This window comes from Nerophis ophidion, linkage group LG17 (genome assembly GCF_033978795.1).
Source record: "Nerophis ophidion isolate RoL-2023_Sa linkage group LG17, RoL_Noph_v1.0, whole genome shotgun sequence".
Classification (NCBI taxonomy): Eukaryota; Metazoa; Chordata; class Actinopteri; order Syngnathiformes; family Syngnathidae; genus Nerophis; species Nerophis ophidion.
Genome location: NC_084627.1, coordinates 43,611,349 through 43,632,518, shown reverse-complemented (window position 1 = coordinate 43,632,518; position 21,170 = coordinate 43,611,349). Strand labels below are relative to the sequence as shown.

At 41.4% G+C, this 21,170-nt stretch overlaps 1 protein-coding gene across 2 annotated transcripts in view; it reads right to left on the bottom strand.

Moving 5' to 3' along the window:
* Nucleotides 1-21,170, bottom strand: part of cntfr (ciliary neurotrophic factor receptor) — a 723,314-nt gene that overhangs the window by 407,485 nt on the left and 294,659 nt on the right. For both annotated transcript variants that reach the window (XM_061877005.1, XM_061877006.1), the window contains one exon: nt 16,742-16,823. In XM_061877005.1, coding sequence (XP_061732989.1) covers nt 16,742-16,823 — 82 coding nt within the window. The remainder of the gene's footprint in view (nt 1-16,741; nt 16,824-21,170) is intronic.

The following is a 21,170-nucleotide window of genomic DNA, read 5'->3' as shown; positions in this document are numbered from 1 at the left end:
ACCAGTATCGCCGATACCTATACCGGACGTGTCGTCATCTGATGGGGGGAGGGAATTTCAGGGTATCGATACTTTTGAAAAAACAATTTGTACTTTTGCCTTTATTAATTGATTATGATAAAAATACAACACAGGACGATTTAAGTCAAAAAATCTAATATTTATTACAAAAGTAATAATAAAGTAATGCAAATAAGGTGCAAACAACTACTGAACCTGGCTTGTCGCCTCAAAACACACAAACACTTAAGGTAAATAACAAAACTCTAGTTATTGAACAACGTTGTAAACATGAACACAAAACAAAAGAACTGAGAAATTCCAATAAAAAAGTAATAATATCAATTACAATAAAATAAGTCGTGCAAATAAGGTGAAAACAAATACTGAACCTGGCTAGTCGCCTCACAACACACAAGAACTTAAGTCAAAAAGAAAACACTAGTTATTAAACAGTTGTAAAAATGAAAACAAAACAAATGAACTGAGAAATTCTTATCGTTAGTTTAGTGCAATAAAATACTTTACAGTTTACAACCAAGACATTAAGTCGCACTGGAAACGTACGCGTGTGTGTGTGTGTGTGTCCGAGTGAACCTCGGAGGGAATTATACTGATGTGTGTGCGCGAACGCACCAAGCGTCATGTTAATTGTATTTATTTTATTTTATTTTGGGTTGAAGATGAATTTTTAAAGTGTTTTTAAATCTCGTTCGCGACCCATCACTATTTTATTTTAAATCGGAGTGATTCCCTTAATTTGGTGAAGTATCGATACCATCACGCTGGTATCGATACGATACCGATACTCACCAAGTATCGATACTATCGATACTTGGTATCGATACGCCCAGCCTTACAGACTAGTCCATCATATTGACAGATGATAAAGTGGCGACGTGCTTTACGCCACTGCATCCCACACCTTGCATTGGACTTTGTGATGTATGGCTTGGATGCAGCTGCCCGGCCATGGAAACCCATTCCATGAAACTCTCCACGTACTGTACGTGGGCTAATCTGAAAATCACATGAAGTTTGGAGCTCTGTCGCAACTGACTGTGCAGAAATTCTTTCCACTATGCCCTTCAGCATCCGCTGACCCTTCTCTGTCATTTTAAGTGGCCTACCACTTGGGGGCTGAGTTGCTGTTGTTCCCAAACTCTTCCAGTTTCTTATAGTAAAGTTGACTTTGGAATATTTAGGAGCAAGAACATTTCACGACTGGATTTGTTGAAGAGGTGGCATCCTGTGACAATTCCACGCTGGAAATCACTGAGAGCGGCCCATTTTTTCACAAATGTTTTGTAGAAACAGTCTCCATGCTTGATTTTATACACAGGGCCAAGTGATTTAGGACACCTGATTCTCATCATTTGGATGGGTGGCCAAATGTTTTGGCAATATATATATATATATATATATATATATATATATATATATATATATATATATATATATATATGTATATATAAAAGAAGTATATATATGTATGTAAAGCATGGGTGTCAAACTCTGGCCCGCGGGCCAACCCTCTCGGTTTTCCCGGGAGACTCCCGAAGTTCAGTGTCCCTCCCGAATTTCATCCCGGACAACAATATTTGGGGTGGGCTTTAAAGGCACTGCCTTTGGCGTTCTCTACAACCTGTCTCCATGTCCGCTTTTCCTCTATACAAACAGCGTGTCGGCCCAGTCACATAATATATGCGGCTTATACACACACACAAGTGAATGCAATGCATACGTGGTCAACAGCCTAACAGGTCACACTGAGGGTGGCCGTATAAGTAACTTTAACACTGTTACAAATATGCGCCACCCTGTGACCCCACACCAAACAAGAATGACGCATTTCGTAAAACAAGATAAACACAACAGAACCAATACCCAGAACGCCTTGCAGCACTAACTCTTCCGGGACGCTACAATATACACCCCCCCGCTATCACCAAACCCCGTCCGCCTCAACCCCACCGCCGAAAAGAGGCATTCAATTTTTATTTACATTTTATTTGATATGCCACTGATATTTTTTAATTATTAATATTATTTGAAACTCAATTTTGCATGTCACTATAAAGATATATAAGCCTTGCTTGGTCAATATTCAATGCAAAACTTGTTTGGGTCCCTATTAAAAGGTTATTTTGTTCAACCTCGGTCCGGGGCTTTGTTCGGTTTTAAATTTTGGCCCACTCTGTATTTGAGTTTGACACCCCTGATGTAAAGGAACTTTGAATGCTCCAGGATACCAAAAACATTTGGGACAATTCCATGCTCCCAACCTTGTGGGAACAGTTTGGAGCGGGCCCCTTCCTCCTCCAACAATGACTGTGCACCAGTGCACAAAGCATGGTCCACAAGACAGGTGGATGAACTTGACTGGCCTGCACAGAGTCCTGACCTGAGCCCGACAGAACACCTTTGGGATGAATTCGAACGGCGACTGGGAGCCAGGCCTTCACCAATGCACTTTTGGTAGAATGGTGGAAAATCCCTATGAAAACACTCGGCAACCTTGTGGACAGCCTTCCCAGATTAGGTGAAGCTGTAATAGCTGCAAAAGGTGGACCCACATCCTATTGAACCTTATGGGTTATATATATATATGGGATATATATGTAGGTGTGGGAAAAAATCACAAGACTACTTCATCTCTACAGATCTGTTTCATGAGGGGTTCCCTCAATCATCAGGAGATTTTTGCGCTCTACCACGGTATCGAGCACTATTCTCTGGATAATCCAATCAAGACATATATGGGGTATATATATATATATATATATATATATATATATATATATATACATATATATATATATATATATATATGTATATATATATATATATGACTTAGTTGCGACTTATCTGGCATGAATAAAATTGCAAAAAAATATTCAAATGATTTATTTCACCACGTTACGAGCTATTGAATAAGGGCGGTTTCCCCTTTTACGGATCCCATGCCCTGTTTTGGCCGGTTTTAAACACTTTCTGTAAATAATAAACACCGCTGTAATAGCTTTAACTGCACAGAATTAGTTCTTCTTTGATTGTACCATGTTGTTGCATGGAAAACATGCAACAACATGCAGACATGGTGGTGTCTGCAGCACATGATGTCATGGATGATAAACCCATTGTTGACAAGCCCGCCGACCAAATGAGACATGGGAGCGAAGGAGGAGAAATAAATGGAGTAAATGATGACTTAGATAGAGAAAGAGAAGAACATTTATGAAATAGCAGGAAGGATATTAAAAATGTGGGTTACATTCGGGATAGAAGGGACATGAGGATGAGCAGGAGGACATTAAGAGAGAGAGAGAGAGAGAGAGATGGAGGGTATGATTGTGAGTGGAATCATTCATCTCTCAATCAGGATATGGACTTCCATAAATAACGTCTCAGTCAGCATGCAGGATGATGTCACCACAAGCCTTACACACTAAAATGCTGCTCTGGCACAAAGAGGACCTGTCAATCTACAGTCCGTATTTCCACAGGAGAAATATGGGAAAACAAAGCAAAATACCAGATGTTCCAATAATGTTTGGCTTATGCCGTAGAGGAGTTTTGTGTACCGACGTCAGGTCAATTAAGGAGGAATCTCAATGCAGGAATCGAAACAACATTCACAAGTCCCGTATGATCGCTTTGTACTGGAGAGATCAAGAAGAAAATGACTGGACAATGTAGATACCTCGTAAACGGGTTACACTTGTATAGCGCTTTTCTACCTTTAAGATACTCAAAGCGCTTTGACACTATTTCCACATTCACCCATTCACACACACCATACTTGCCAACCCTCCCGGATTTTCCGGGAGACTCCCGAAATTCAGTGTCTCTCCCGAAAACCTCCCGGAAGAAATTTTTTCCCGAAAATCTCCCGAAATTCATCCCCCTCCAGCTCAAACATGCACAGTTTAAAATAATTTTTAAACACTACTGTTAATCCGCCTCCTTTTCGACTGGACAACCAAGGAGAATTAAAGTAGGAACACTCCAGAGGCCGAAGTTCATGAAAAAGGGGCGGACTCACCGGCTCTCAGCCATGTTTCCGTCACACAGAGGAAGTCAAGTCCGCGGGAAGTGAAGAAATCCTTCAGGACAAACGTTTTGTTTGTCAAAGATCTTGCGTTCACAAGACCTAAACTGGCGGGGTACAGCACGTCCAAGGGCGCAGCTTATCCAGGTCGGGCCCGACACACAACCCCGCAGGTGGTGGGGGAGAGGAGCCACTAGGCCAGGGGTCGGGAACCTTTTTGGCTGAGAGAGCCAAGAAGCCAAATATTTTAAAATGTATTTCCCTTAGAGCCATATAATTTTTTTTTTAATACACTGAACACAACCAAACGCGTGCATTTTTAAGTAAGACCAACATTTCCAGAGTATAATAGGTCTCTTATTCTTTGTAATAACATTGTTATGCTGAAACTAACTGTGGAGGGGGCGTGGCCTGCGGGCCTGCAGCAAAACAGGATGTTGTACGTATACGGCCCACCTGGGCCTTGTTATCTAATCACCTGTCGCTCTGTTATAAGCAGCAGCCAGGAGGAGAGACAGAGTTGGGGCTGGAGCCAGAGCGCGAGCGAGGACGAAAGAGAAAAAGACAATTGCTGGAAAGCAACTGAGAGAAAAATAAAATAAAACAATATTATAACCCTAAAACAGGCTCTTGGTGGTCTTAAGAACCCCCAGGAGGGCAAGCCCCACACTAACCAATAATAGATAAATTACTTCTTACCATTAATGCAACTTCTTGAACATAAAAAAGCATGAGAATGTTTTATATTTTGAACGTTATTTTTAACACTGTGATTACAAGTGGAATTATTCATTACTTATCGTGTTAAGCAATGGTAGCTCAGATTTATCCGAGAGCCAGATGCAGTCATCAAAAGAGCCACATCTGGCTCTAGAGCCATAGGTTCCCTACCCCTACACTAGGCGGAAAAGGAAGGCAGGAATCCGGCCAGGTGAAAAAGCTGACTGGGACGTCGAAAAACCAACGTCGAAGTTGATCATATCAGTGGGAAAGGGGCAAAGATCCAAAAGTGTTTGGCGGTCATACACAAGCAGTGTATGACCGACATACACGAAAATAGACGCAAACAACACAAAAACGAACAGAGCTGACAGCGAGAGTCAGCAGGGCAAAGTACATACTGGCGCCATCTTCTGGCAACTCGGAAGTGACGTTACTCAAATAGCGAAAGGAGGCGTGGTTGAGGGCGTGGTTGGGGCGGGGGCGTGGTTAAGAGGGCAAGAGTATAATTCACCAACTCAAGTATTTATTATATTATATAAATAAAATAAATAGTTGAATTTTAGACGGCGCCTATCAAATACACAGTAATAAAACACAGTTCTACTAACTGTACTGTGCTCGCTGGTTACTAAAAAAACAACAACAACACTTACCTTTCGCTATTTGAGTAACCTTTGTTTTGCCATTTGCGTACTAGCGAGAGTCACTTGCCGTCAGGTGCGCAACACCACCTAAATCGTTGGCCAATCAAAAAGCAACCCCATAACGCTATCGCCAACATTCACCAGGAGATGGTGACAGACAACATAGAATTACTCTATTACAGACGGCGTCGCCATGGCTGTAACTTCCTCGTTTTTCTGCTTTGTCTCCTTTTGTGTGCGGTTTTTTATTAAAATCTGTAGATGTTGTAACGTGATTGGGCAGGTAAGCTGTTTATATAGTGGGAAAGCGGACGTGAAAACAGGCTGTCCCCACTCAGGTCTGCATGGAGCTGGAGGGGGCGTGGCCTCCAGCTCCGCTGAATTTCGGGAGATTTTCGGGAGAAGATTTCTTCCGAAAGGTTTTCGGGAGACGTGCTGAATTTCGGGAGTCTCCAGGAAAATCCGGGAGTGTTGGCCCAGCTCTGTTTGAATATGCTCGATTCAAATGATCAAAAAAGGCATACATTCATCAATATTGAACATTATTTCGGCACCATTTTTTAGATTTCAATTGCAATATTAAACTAACAAAATTGGAAAGTAACTAAATAAAACTGCATCTTGTTCTGCACATGAAAAATATCTGAGTTAGTGACTATGAACTAAGATGAATCCAACGGATTTAGAAATCAACTCTTCCAACAATTGCAAATAATAATTTTCCCCCATTATTTCCATTAATTATTTTTCAAACCCACTTCTCAATTGGTATTCTTGTTGGGCTTTGAAATTAAACCGTGAAAGAAAACCCATTAGAAACATGAAATTAGACGAGGGAGTTTCTGGTAAATCTCCGAATCAGAATGAGATCAAAAGGGGAGTCATGGAGGGAAGGAAAGGGCAGATACGGCTTGAAGTTGAAAGACAAAACAGGATAAAAACAAACAACAAAAGATAAGGCTCATTGTGTCTACGGATGTGTTGAATCGTGTCATTCGCTGCGCATGAGAAGACAAACTCCATATTCGAAGTGAAGAGTTGCATTATAGCAATAATCCAGTAGAAATAAATTAATCTGAAACAGCCTTAAATAATGTTATGTCTTGTTCTTTTGTATCCTTTCATGCACTGAAGTAATCTCTTCTTTGGGATGAATTACAAACCCCGTTTCCATATGAGTTGGGGACTTGTGTTAGATGTAAATATAAACGGAATACAATGATTTGCAAATCCTTTTCAACCCATATTTAGTTGAATGCACTACAAAGACAAGATATTTGATGTTCAAACTCATAAACTTTATTTTTTTGTGCAAATAATAATTAACTTAGAATTTCATGGCTGCAACACGTGCCAAAGTAGTTGGGAAAGGGCATGTTCACCAATGTGTTACATTACTTTTTCTTTTAACACCACTCAATAAACGTTTGGGAACTGAGGAAACTAATTGTTGAAGCCTTGAAAGTGGAATTCTTTCCCATTCTTGTTTTATGTAGACCTTCAGTATTTTACGTTTCATAAGGCGCCACATATTTTCGATGGGAGACGGGTCTGGACTGCAGGTGGGCCAGGACAGTACCCGCACTATTTTTTTACGAACACGTGCTCAATGTGGCTTGGCACTGTCTTGCTGAAATAAACAGGGGCGTCCATGAAAAAGACGACGCTTAGATGGCAGCATATGTTGTTCCAAAACCTGTATGTACCTTTCAGCATTAATGGTGCCTTCACATATGTGTAAGTTACCCATGCCTTGGGCACTAATACACCCCCATACCATCACAGATGCTGGCTTTTGAACTTTGCGTCGATAACAGTCTGGATGGTTCGCTTCCCCTTTGGTCCGGATGACACAATGTCGAATATTTCCAAAAACAATTTGAAATGTGGAGTTGTCAGACCACAGAACACTTTTCCACTTTGCATCAGTCCATCTTAGATGATCTCCGGCCCAGAGAAGCCGGCGGCGTTTCTGGATGTTGTTGATAAATGGCTTTCGCTTTGCATAGTAGAGTTTCAACTTGCACTTACAGATGTAGCGACAAACTATATTTAGTGAGAGTGTTTTTCTGAAGTTTTCCTGAGCCCCATTCTTTAGAGATTGATGTCGGTTTTTGATACATTGCCGTCTGAAGGATCAAAGGTCACGGTCATTCAATGTTGGTTTCCGGCCATTCAGCTTACGTGGAGTTATTTCTCCAGATTCTCTGAACCTGTTGATGATATTATGGACCGTAGAGGTTGAAATCCCTAAATTTCTTGAAATTGCAATACCCCGCCCCATCGTTTCTTGTGAAAGACCGAGCATTTTTCTGGGAAGCTGTTTTTATACTCAATCATGGCACCCACCTGTTCCCAATTAGCCTGCGCACCTGTGGGATGTTCCAAATAAGTGCTTGATGAGCATTCCTCAACTTTATCAAGATTTATTGCCTTCTTTCCCAGCTTCTTTGTCATGTGTTGCTGGCATCAAATTCCAAAGTTCCAAATTCCGACCACGCAGTCTGATAGTTTATATATAGATGATGAAATATTAACATTGCAACACATTTTTTAGTTTACTAAATTGCAATTTTAAATTTCCCGGGAGTTTTTTCTTGAAAACGTCGCGTAATGATGACGTGTACGCTTGACGTCACGGACGGGCTGTTAGGAAATATGAGCGATGAGCACACACACAGCTAAAAGTCGTCTGCTTTAACCGCATAATTACACAGTATTTTGGAGATCTGTGTTGCTGAATCCTTTGCAAATTTTTCACTTGATAATGGAGAAGTCAAAGTAGAAAGATGGAGTTGGGAAGCTTCACCCTTTAGCCACACAAACACACGGTGATTCCTTGTTTAAAATTCACAGAGGTGAAACTTTACTATGGATCTGTCAGGCTTGGACTTGGTCTTGGTTTGTTTTCCCGAGGTGCAAAGCGAATGGAGTGGAAATGGCGTGAAGGTAAAGACATCTTTATTTTAACACTAAAACTAAAAACAGGTACCAACAAAAGGCGCGCACAAAAACTGGGCAATGAAACAAAGGATTAGCACAAAGGCTATAAACTACAAACATGAAACAAAAACACTTGCGTAGTGGCATGAATAACAAAAACTTACGTGGACAAAATGGACAGCATTGCAAGGCATGAAGCAGATAATCGAGGGCGTGAATGAGGTGATGTTGCCAGACTGACTAACTCGTAACTGTGGCTTAAATAATGAACATGATAAGTGAAAACAGGTGTGAGACAAGACAGGTGAACTGATTGGTTGTCATGGTAACAAAACAGGGAGTGAAAAAAAAAGGAACTTAGAGTCCAAAGGGTCAAAAGCATCTGGTATTCTTGGGCAGTCTCCCATCCAAGTACTAACCAGGCCAGACACTGCTTAGCTTTGAGAACAGATAAGATTGGGGAAGCTCAGGGTAGTATGGCCATACAAAACTCATGATCAGACATGACAGAAAACTAAATCAGTTGGCATGGTAAGACAAACAAGGAAATGCAAAACAGAACTAAAAGTCCAAAAAACTAAATATAGCATGACCAAAACAAAACATGAACCATAGGCGTGACAGGATCATAGCGAACATGGATCCCGACCGAATGTCAACCAGCAGGTTTCGGTGAGAAAATTGTGGTAAAAAGTTGCTTTTTACCAGAGATCAGCTGACATTGTGCCATCCATAAAGCTTCCGTCGACTTCCATGAGACATTGGCGTCAACACACCCGTGGACACACACCTCCTACTATCAGGTATTGTTAAATTCACTAAAACACTAGCAACACAATAGAGAGATAAGGGATTTTCCAGAATTATCCTAGTAAATGTGTCTAAAAACATCTGAATCCGTCCCAATGCAATCGTGTTTTTTTTTTGTTTGTTTTTTTCTAGTCCGTTGCTATCAATATCCTCAAACACAAATCTTTCATCCTCGCTCAAATTAATGGGGAAATTGTCGTTTTCTCGGTCCGAATAGTTGTTTTTGTTGGAGGCTCCCGTTAAAAACAATGTGAAGATGTGAGGAGCCATCAACGGGCGACGTCATCGTCTGCTACTTCTGGTAGAGGCAGGGCTTTTCTGTTAGCGACCAAAAGTTGAAAACTTTATCGTGGATGTTCTCTACTAAATCCTTTCAGCAAAAATATGGCAATATCGCGAAATGATCAAGTATGACACATAGAATGGACATCGTTTCAGTAGGCCTTTAATGATTATTTGCAAAAACAAAAAATGTTTATGAGTTTGAACATCCAATATGTTGTCTTCGTAGCATATTCAACTGAATATGGTTTGAAAATGATTTGCAGGCCGTTTTATTCCGTTTATATTTACATCTAACACACTTTCCCAACTCATATAGCCCGCTCTATAGTCTGCGGGCTATAGAGCGTTTTCCGTTCGGGCTCCAGTACTCTGGAATGCCCTCCCGGTAACAGTTCGAGATGCTACCTCAGTAGAAGCATTTAAGTCTCACCTTAAAACTCATCTGTATACTCTAGCCTTTAAATAGACCTCCTTTTTAGACCAGTTGATTTGCCGCTTCTTTTCTTTCTCCTATGTCCCCCCCTCCCTTGTGGAGGGGGTCCGGTCCGATGACCATGGATGAAGTACTGGCTGTCCAGAGTCGAGACCCAGGATGGACCGCTCGCCTGTATCGGTTGGGGACATCTCTACGCTGCTGATCCGCCTCCGCTTGAGATGGTCTCCTGTGGACGGGACTCTCGCTGCTGTCTTGGATCCGCTTTGAACTGAACTCTCGCGGCTGTGTTGGAGCCACTATGGATTGAACTTTCACAGTATCATGTTAGACCCGCTCGACATCCATTGCTTTCGGTCCCCTAGAGGGGGGGGGGGGGGGGTTGCCCACATCTGAGGTCCTCTCCAAGGTTTCTCATAGTCAGCATTGTCACTGGCGTCCCACTGGATGTGAATTCTCCCTGCCCACTGGGTGTGAGTTTTCCTTGCCCTTTTGTGGGTTCTTCCGAGGATGTTGTAGTCGTAATGATTTGTGCAGTCCTTTGAGACATTTGTGATTTGGGGCTATATAAATAAACATTGATTGATTGATTGCTTGATTGATATGGAAACGGGGTTTGTAACACAAATACAGAAAAACGTAAAACCTACATTGCAATAATACACAAAAACACAAAGCTCTGACAAATACAGTAGCATCCAATACCACGTTATCTGATTCAATGCTAGCAAATTCTAAGTATACTATTGTATTTACTTTTGTTACTTGCTATAAAGCATTTTCAGTTCTATGATCTATTGTCAAAGTATCGGATCGGGACACGAAATGGGATCAGAATTAAGGCCAGACGTTTTGATCGGGACATCCCTAGGTGTGTTATTTAGATTTTGTTTTGTCTACAGCTCGGTTTGTTTATCTCTGGTGAGGGCGGCGCCTCAGAGTGAACTCACTGACTCCATTAACGGCGTTCTCTGAGTCAGCTGACTTCAACTGGCTGGCTAACCAGCCCCGGGGACTCTTTCCTCAAAGTCAAGTGACAAATTATGGTCCATGCCAACACTCACAATTGTGCATATTGTGAGAACTAAGAGTCGGGTTAGTCCCTACGTCGCCTCCTTCCTTGTCTGTGCTATCGTAAAGATCTCAGCGACGGCGATAATCTGTGAAATGCTCGTGGTCATGACTGTCTTCTTTGTTGGATGCAATTCCCAGAAATCCCCAACTGAACTCTCCTCCAGTGTTTTTCAACCTTTTTTTCAGCCAAGGCGCAATTGTTTTCATTGAAAACACACCACCAGCAGAAATCATTAAAAAACGAAACTCAGTTGTCGGTAAAAAGTCGTTGTCGCAATTGTTGGATATGACTTTAAAGCAGGGGTCGGGAACCTTTTTGGCTGAGAGAGCCAAGAAGCCAAATATTTTAAAATATATTTCCGTAAGAGCCATATTTTTTTTTTTAACACTGAACACAACAAAACGCGTACATTTTTAAGAAAGACCAACATTTCTAGAGAGGTGTCTTATTCTTTGTAACAACATTGTTATTCTAAAGCTAACTGTGGTGGGGGCGTGGCCTGCAGCGAAGCAGGGTGTTGCCAAGACAGGCCTCGAATTCAGCGACAGGTTCGTAGAAGGCCCACCTGGTCCTTTTTATCTTATGTTATAAGCGGCAGCCAGGAGGAGAGACGGGCTTGGGGCTAGAAACCAAAGCGTGAGCGAGAACGATAGAGAAAAAGACAACTGCTGGAAAGCAACTGAGAGACTTATTGAAAAATAAAACAATATTGTAACCCTGAAACAGGCTCTCATGTCAGTGCTTGGTGGTCTGAAGAACCCCCTGGAGGGCAAGCCCCACACTAACCAATAATAAATAAATGACTTGTTACCAACTTCTTGAACATGAAAACGCATGACAATATTTTATATTTTGAATGTTATTTTTAACAGTGTGATTACAAGTGGAATTATTCATTATTTATCATGTTAAGCAATGTCAGCTCAGATTTATCCGAGAGCCAGAGGCAGTCATCAAAAGATCCACATCTGGCTCGCGAGCCATAGGTTCCCTACCCCTGCTTTAAAGCATAACCAAGAATCCATCACTATAGCTCTTGTCTCAAAGTAGGTGTCATGATCCGTGGTCCGGATCATGTTTCGGTTACGTTCTGTTAGTTTTGGACTCCCTTCGTTCCTGTTTTGTGCACTCCTGGGTTTATTTTGGTCACCATGGGGATACATTGGGTTCACCTGCCCCTGGTTAGTAGTCCCACGCTCAGCTGTTGTCAACCCATACTTGCCAACCATCCCGGATTTTCCGGTAGACTCCCGAAATTCACCGCCTCTCCCGAAAACCTCCCGGAAGAAGTTTCCTCCCAAAAATCTCCCGAAATTCAGCTGGAGCTGGAGGCCACGCCCCCTCCAGCTCCATGCCGACTTGAGTGGGGACAGCCTGTTTTCACATCCGCTTTCCCACTATATAAACACCTTGCCTGCCAAATCACGTTACAACTTCTACGAAGTTTAATAAAAAAAACTGCACACACAAGGAGACGAAGCAGACGAACGAGGAAGTTACAGCCATGGCGACACCGTCAGAGTGATTTCATGTTGTCTGTTGCCATCTCCTGGTGGATGTTGGCTATAGCGTTATGGGGTTGCTTTTTGATTGAACAACGATTTACGTGTTGTGGTTTTTTTTTTTTAGTAACCAGCAAGCACAGTACAGGTAGTAGAACAACTGTGGTTTTATTACTGTGTATTTGATAGATGCCGTCTTAAATTAACTATTTATTTTATTTATGTATATAATAAAATACATATATATTTATATATATATATATATATATATATATATATATATATATATATATATATATATATATATATATATATATATGTATATATATATATGAAATACTCGAGTTGGTGAATTGTAGATGTAAATATACTCCTCCCTTCCTAACCACGCCCCACACCAACCACGCCTCCGTCTTGATTGTTTTAGCAATCAAGACTATTTAAGTTCCATCCATCCATCCTTTCCTACCGCTTATTCCCTTTGGGGTGGCGGGGGTCGCTGGTGCCTATCTCAGCTACAATCGGGCAGAAGGCGGGTTACACCCTGGACAAGTCGCCAGACTATTTAAGTTGTTGCCTTATTTTTGTTTTTTTTAGTGGGGACATTGTTGATTGTCATGTCATGTACGGATGTACTTTGTGGACGCCGTCTGCTGCGCCACACGCTGTAAGTCTTTGCTGTCGTCCAGCATTCTGTTTTTGTTTAATTTGTCGCCAATTCAGTTTTTGATTCGTTCTGCATAGCTATCCCTAAGCTTTAATGCCCTTTCTTAGGGGCACTCATTCTTTGTTTATTTTTGGTTCAAGCCAGTGTTTTTCAACCACTGTGTCGTGAAATACAGTCTGGTGTGCCGTGGGAGATTATGTAGTTTCACCTATTTGGGTATTTTTTGCAAACCAGTAATTATTACCTGCAAATAATGTGCCGTTATTGAGTGTCAGTGCTCTCTAGAGCTCGACAGAGTAACCATGTTATTCTCCTCAATATCAGTAAGTGGCAGCAGGTAGCTAATTGCTCTGTAGAGGTCAGGAACCTGCCGTGTCCACAATGGTCTGCCGTGATCACAGCAGGAGGCAGAGAGCAGGTAAAAAGGTTTCTAATGCTTAAACCAAAAATAAACAAAAGGTGAGTGCCACTGAGAAAAGGCATTCAATGGTAAATGGGTTAAAATTGCATTGCGCTTTTCTACCTCCAAAGAACTCAAAGTGCTTTGACACTATTTCCAAATTCACCCATTCACACACTGATGGCGGGAGCTGCCATGCAAGGCACTTACCGCCACCCATCAGGAGCAAGTGTGAAGTGTCTTGCTCAAGAACACAACAGATGTGACGAGGTTGGTAGAAGGTGGGGATCCAACTAGGAACCCTCAGGTTGCTGGCACGGCAACACTCCCAACCGCGCAAACAAAACTAAAACTGAACTGGAGACAAAGTAAGCAAAAACAGAATACTGGACGACAGCAAATACTTACTTATAGCGCTCAAAGGAAGACATGAAAACTGCAACAGGAAAATACCAAAAAACAGGAATAGCCACAAAAATAGGAGCACAAGACAATAACTAAAACACTACGTATGAGAGCACAACCAAAAAAATTCTAAATAATACAGGGTGTGATGTGACAGGTGGGGACAGTACACCTACTTTGAGACAAGAGCTATAGTGATGGATTCTTGGTTATGGTTTAAATCAGTGGTTCTTAAACTTGTTGGAAGTCCCGAACCCCACCAGTTTCATATGTACATTCACCGAACCTGAACCGTAATCATAACATGATGTAGTTATTATATTAAATAAATATTAATAACGGTATATTTTACAAACAGAAAGTTACATGATCCCATGTATACATCTCATGTTTTAGTGGGAACTAAATGCAATATCTAATACTAGTACACAGCTCATGAAAAACAATATGTTATAGTCATTGTAAGTGGGCCAAAATACTTATATTAGAAGATAGAGTTCTGGGCATGACGTTAAAGTGCATCCGGCAGTGGAGGCTCCTCTATGGGGTCTTGGGACACTAGGAAGTTAAACCCAGGTATCTCTTGGCAAAGGCCTAGTACCTGACTCCCCCCTGGCCAGGGATACGGTGAAGACTTCAACGATGGAGCAGGCGGAAGACGGTAGATTTAAAAACTACCACAACGGCTGCGATGGCAGAAGAAGGCTGCAGCAGAAAAGGTTCCCCGGTCGTTTTGGACTCCATGCCTCTGGACCCTGACCCGATTCTGTCAAGGATCGTGTGGTGACTGTCTGTGCATCACTCTCCCCACATAAAACAAAGTCACGCACAGGCATCCCCCATAAAGGGATACACCCCTACCTGGTGGATTGTCATAATCGCTTCGAGTGACCGCCGATGATTAGAAAATAATCTCATGGAAATGACTGCTGTCATTTGATTATAATAACAAAACATTGAACTTGTCATTAAGTGAGGTTTGAGACAGGTGTGCTGCGGGTGTGACCACGGTGCATGTGCAGGTCTGATGTAGCTCACATGTGCTCCGCCGAATGCTCAAAGAGTTTTTTTTGCGTTTGTTCACACGTATGGAAAATTAGGGGGAATATTGTCAAAATACGCCGACAGGGAGAAGTTTTTATATACACGATGAGTCAGGCGTGTCGGAACCACCGCGGCGGAGGCTCTGCCGAACCCCTGAGGCCGACTCACCGAACCCCTAGGGCAGGGGTCGGGAACCTTTTAGGCTGAGAGAGCCAAGAAGCCAAATATTTGAAAATGTACTTCCGTAAGAGCCATATAATGTTTTTTTAACACTGAACACAACGTGCATTTTTAAGTAAGACTAACATTTCTAGAGTATAATAGGTCTCTTATTCTTTGTAATAACACTGTTATTCTGAAGCTAACTGTGGAGGGGGCGTGGCCTGCAGGCCTGCAGCGAAGCGGGGTGTTGCCAGGACCGGCCTCGAAATCAGCAATGAGCGTAGAAGGCCCACCTGGGCCTTCTTATATAATCACCTGTCGCTCTGTTTTTAAGCAGCAGCCAGGGAGAGAAACGGGGTTGGGGCTGGAGCCAGAGTGCGAGCGAGAACGAAAGAGAAAAAGACAATTGGTGGAAAGCAACTGACTTATTGAAAAATAAAGCAATATTGTAACCCTGAAACAGGCTCTCATGTCGGTGCTTGGTGGTCTGAAGAACCCCTAGAACCAACCAATAATAAATAACTTCTTAGCATTAACGCAACTTCTTGAACAAGTGCGGTAGGAAAACGGATGGATGGATTAAAAATGCACAAGAATGTTTTATATCTTGAACATTATTTTTAACACTGTGATTACAAGTACCCCGCCTTCCACCCGATTGTAGCTGAGATAGGCGCCAGCGCCCCCCGCGACCCCAAAAGGGAATAAGCGGTAGAAAATGGATGGATGGATTACAAGTGGAATTATCCATTACTTATCGTGTTAAGCAACGTCGGCTCAGATTTACCCGAGAGCCAGATGCAGTCATCAAAAGAGCCACATCTGGCTCGCGAGCCATAGGTTCCCTACCCCTGTTCTAGGGTTTGATCGAACCCAGGTTAGGAACCACTGGTTTGAATTCATATCCAACAATTGTGACGACTTTTTATTGTCTACCGAGTTTCATTTCTTAATCGTTTCTGCGAGTTGTGTACCTCTGGATTTTTTCAATGAAAAATATGCGCCTTTGCTCCAAAAAGGTTGAAAAACACTGATCTACAGAGCAATTAGCTACTAGCTTCTACCTACTGATATTGAGGAAAATAAAACGGTTACTCTGCCGAGCTCTAGAAGGCACCGACATTCAACGGGCGGTTTAGCTAGGTTGGTAGAGTGTTCGTGCCAGCAACTTGAGGGTTGCAGGTTCGATTCCCGCTTCTGCCTTCCTAGTCACTGCCGTTGTGTCCTTGGGCAAGACACTTTACCCACCTGCTCTCAGTGCCACCCGCACTGGTTTGAATGTAACTTAGATATTGGGTTTCGCTACGTAAAGCGCTTTGAGTAACTAGAGAAAAAGCGCTATATAAACATAATTCACTTCACTTATAATTCACTTCAACAACATTATTTGCGGCTTTTAATTATTGGATAGCAAAACATATTTTTAACCCAAATAGGTGAAACTACCAGACTGTATCTCACGGTGGATAGCAGTAAACTTGAGGATAGACAACACAGAGCGGACGTCTTGCAACGAAAGTGGGGTGAGAGAGAACTGGAGTGTCGACTGGAAACATGTGATACGCGGAGTCAAAGTGGACATGAAATGTGTACTCACCAAGCTGACTGCGTTTCTGCGCGTAGGCGACCACCACGGCGGCCAGAACCACACAGCACAGCGATGTCACGAGGTTGGCCATCTGTGGACACACCACACAGGAAAGTCATCAGCGTGAGCGGACAGAGACCGGAGGATTGGCGTTCGCCCGTCGTCCCGATTGACTGACAGACATAGACGCCTCACAACGCCATGGAGGAGATGGAGAGATAAGCGCTTCCTGTCCCCCTCGAAGTCTGTTCCGTCCCCACCTCAACCGACTGAGACGCTGCCAAGACCGGAGCTGTCCCGTTCTGTATTTGTAAAGCAACTTCCTCTCGTGTTTCTGTTTTCTTCCCCTCTTTCTTTATTCCTCTCCCCGGCTCTGTTCATCCTAACGTGTCCATCCTTTCTGGGATGGGCTAGAGATTGCAGCTCTTAAAGGTATAGCGCACCATGAATAAACACACACTTGTCAAGTTCATTCTTGTTGTGACGGGACGGGACCTTTATCAAGATAAAAGGTCCATTCCGACAAAACGCTGCCATTTGCGTCATAAATTTTAATTGATTTTACCGTTTAAAATAGTTTTTAATCATATTTGTTTTTATTGGTTTTATTTTTATTAATTTTTTGTTTTATTCAGTCATTGGTGGAGCATAATATTGTTTTTAACATGGCTGTGCAGCACTTTGGAAACGTTATTGTTGTTTAAATGTGCTATATAAATAAAGTGGATTGGATTGATTGGATAAAAAAAAAAAAAAGTATAGCAATAAAATTAACTGTACATTTTTTTTTACTTTGCCCTGCAAATTCATCTGATAGCTTAGTCCAGGGGTCGGGAACCTTTTTGGCTGAGAGAGCCATGGAAGCCAAATATTTTCAAATGTATTTCCGTGAGAGCCGTATAATATTTTTTTTAACACTGAATACAACTAAATGTGTGCATTTTTATGTAAAACCAACATTAGGGTATAACACGTCTGTTATTCTTTTCAATACCATTTTTTATTCTGAAGCTAACTAATAATGAATACAATACTTCTTACCATTCTTGACTTCTTGAACAGGAGAGGTAGAAAAAACGGATGGATGGATAAAAACGCATGAGAATTTTTTTATATTTTGAATGTTATTTTTAACACTGATTACCAGTGGAATTATTCATTACTTATTGTGTTAAGCAATGTTAGCTAAGATTAATCCGAGAGCCAGATGCAGACATCAAAAGAGCCACATCTGGCTCTAGAGCCATAGGTTCCCTACCCCTGGCTTAGTCCAAGGGTCGGCAACCCAAATTGTTGAAAGAGCCATATTGGAAAAAAAAATACAAAACAAAGCCTGATATAAGTGTTATAATGAAGGCAACACATGATGTAAGTGTCTATATTACCTATATTAGCCTACTATCAAAATGACTTTAAAATCTTATATAAGTGTTTTTAATGAAGACAACACATGTTGTCATACTTGCCAACCCTCCCGGATTTTCCAGGAGACTCCCGAGATTCAGCCCCTCTCCCGGAAACCTCCCGGAAGAAATGTTCTCCCGAAAATCTCCCGAAATTCAGCGGAGCTGGAGGCCACGCCCCCTCCAGCTCCATGCTATATAAACAACTTGCCTGCCCAATCACGTTACAACATCTACGGATTTTAATAAAAAAAACTGCACACACAAGGAGACGAAGCAGAAGAACGAGGAAGTTACAGCCATAGCAACGCCGTCTGTAATAGAGGGATTCTATGTTGTCTGTCGTCAACTCCTGGTGAATGTTGGCTATAGCGTTATGGGTCTGCTTTTTGATTGGCCAACGATTTATGTGGTGTTGGGCACCTGTCGGCAAGTGACTCTCGCCAGTACGCAAATGGCAGAACAAAGGTTACTCAAATAGTGAAAGGTAAGGGTTTTTGTTTTTTTTTAGTAACCAGCAAGCACAGTAGAGTTAGTAGAACAACTGTGTTTTTGATAGGAGCCGTCTGAAATTCAACTATTCATTTTATTTATATATATAAATAAAATATGACACATAGAATGGACCTGCTATCCCCGTTTAAATAAGAAAATCTCATTTCAGTAGGCCTTTAATGGGTTTGTGGACTGTTAATTCCGATCTCTTCATTAGATTATTCCAAGAACCTACAGATGGCTTTGTTTTCATCCAGATCCCGACGCTATTAAAAAAAACAACCGGGTTTTATAGATGCACTTTGCTTCGTCTTATAAAACACATCCAACTGGAACAAAACATGCTTTTACTTCCCATGCCGCTCTTTTTTTGTTGTTGTTGTTATTTTCATTTTATGACACTGAACAGTAAGCACCATGTTTAATTGGCCATTTATGTTCAGTGGACATTGAACATAAATGTTAACGCGCAACTTCTTAATCAAGGATTAAAGGTGTTACAATTCCAGCGAGGGACACTCCAATGAACAAATACCCTCCCATGTTTTGGCATTTCATTTTCTAATTAAATAAATCGACCAAAAACAAATATCCACTGCAAAGGATGCTGGGTGTTAGGAGATAAAGTGTACAATATGTCCTTCGCTGAACAACTTCTTGGAAGACTTTAACAATGTCCATTCAGCCAGAAGGACATTTTGTTTGAGGTCAGAGAACCGTTTTTTTTCCCCCGAATAAACATTCCATATGAAATTTTACCGCATATGTTTTCCTAGCCCCATCCTGCTCCGTCAATGTTAGGAAGATTCAGTGAAACCTCAGAGCCTTCGTTGTACATATAAAACAATGCATTGGTGTACGAACCTCGTCTACAAACCCCGTTTCCATATGAGTTGGGAAATTGTGTTAGATGCAAATATAAATGGAACACAAAGATTTGCAAATGATTTCCAAGCCATATTCAGTTGAATATGTTACAAAGACAACATATTTGATGTTCAAACTGATAAAAAATATTTTTTGCAAATCATCATTAACCTTAGAATTTGATGCCAGCAACATGTGACAAAGAAGTTGGGAAAGGTGGCAATAAATACTGATAAAGTTGAGGAATGCTCATCAAACACTTATTTGGAACATCCCACAGGTGTGCAGTCTAATTTGACACAGGTCGGTGCCATGATTGGGTCCTACGGTACATGATCACAATCTCTAGTTCAGTACTTTGAGGTTCTAGACGACAAATTCACTCATCTCAACTTCATAACATTTTTCGCAAAACATGAGTGAATTAAAGGCATATTTAAAAAAAAATTTACAATAATGTATTTGCAGGAATATCCTGTCTGACACTATAGCCGAACCAAACCTTTCTGTTTTAGTCTCTGCAGAAGCCCAAAGTCACAAATGCTGGCAGTCAAGCTGCTGGCTGGCGTCCAGTGAGCAGCTGTTCCTCTGCACATCAGCATTAAGGCCCAATATTTAATTAATCAGCTTTAAAGATGATCCTATTTAAACTGTTTTGCTTCCCCACTAGTGTGCGGGGGCAAAAGGTCACGGGTTTGGCTCAGGCTCCACACCTCTGAAGGGTGAGTGTGACGGGGCTCCAGTCACCATCAGGCTGGAGTGCTCAGGCTTTATTTATTTTGCAGAGACAACAAAGCAACAGCACAAAAACATCAAAATGGACAAAAACCCCACAGGGGGAAATGAATCAATATCAAAAATAGATTTTGCTGTGGAAAATAAAAGGGATCAGTTTTGATACCTGTGGAATGTCCTCCCTGGCCACCTCAGGGCTCCACAGACGGTGAATGCGTTAAAAAATGGACTTAAGATTCTTTAATTTTAATATGTACATTGTGTGATGTTATTTTTGCTATCCAATTTTCTCTCTCTTTTATTATGTATTTTGATTTGTAGCAATGTGATAGTTGATCAATGAAAATTCTATTATAAATTAAAGTGATTATTATTATTATTGATCCATCCATCCATCCATTTAGTACCGCTTATTCCCACTTTAACTCACTGGCCCATCTCAGTCCAATAAATAATCCGAAAAATCAAAGGAAGTAACTCGGGTCATCCTGATTCAACTTCTTCCTTTCCGATGCGATACCGATATTGGAGTCTCGAGTGCTGTCCGATACAGATATTCATCTGATACGATATCAGCAGGAACCATAGCACATACTTGTACTTTTCTGTGGTAATGAATGTTAGAAAAGGTTTGATCAAGTGAAATTAGTCAAAGACAGAACACATAGGTATGAAAAACAAAACCATATTGCATTAAAGTACATACTTGTATTATTATTTGTAATATGGAATGTTGGAAAAGATGTGATTAAGTGAAGCAAATCAGAAGACTATTTTATGTCTGATAACACTAGCCTAAGAGCAGATTTAAGAGTAGAGTTAATTTCTGTTTGGGGAACACTTAGTAGCTACACTAATTCATTAAAATAAGATCAGGATGCGGTAATTTGAATGATCCAGACACATTTGTTACTGGATACTTTATAGTGCTTAGAGAC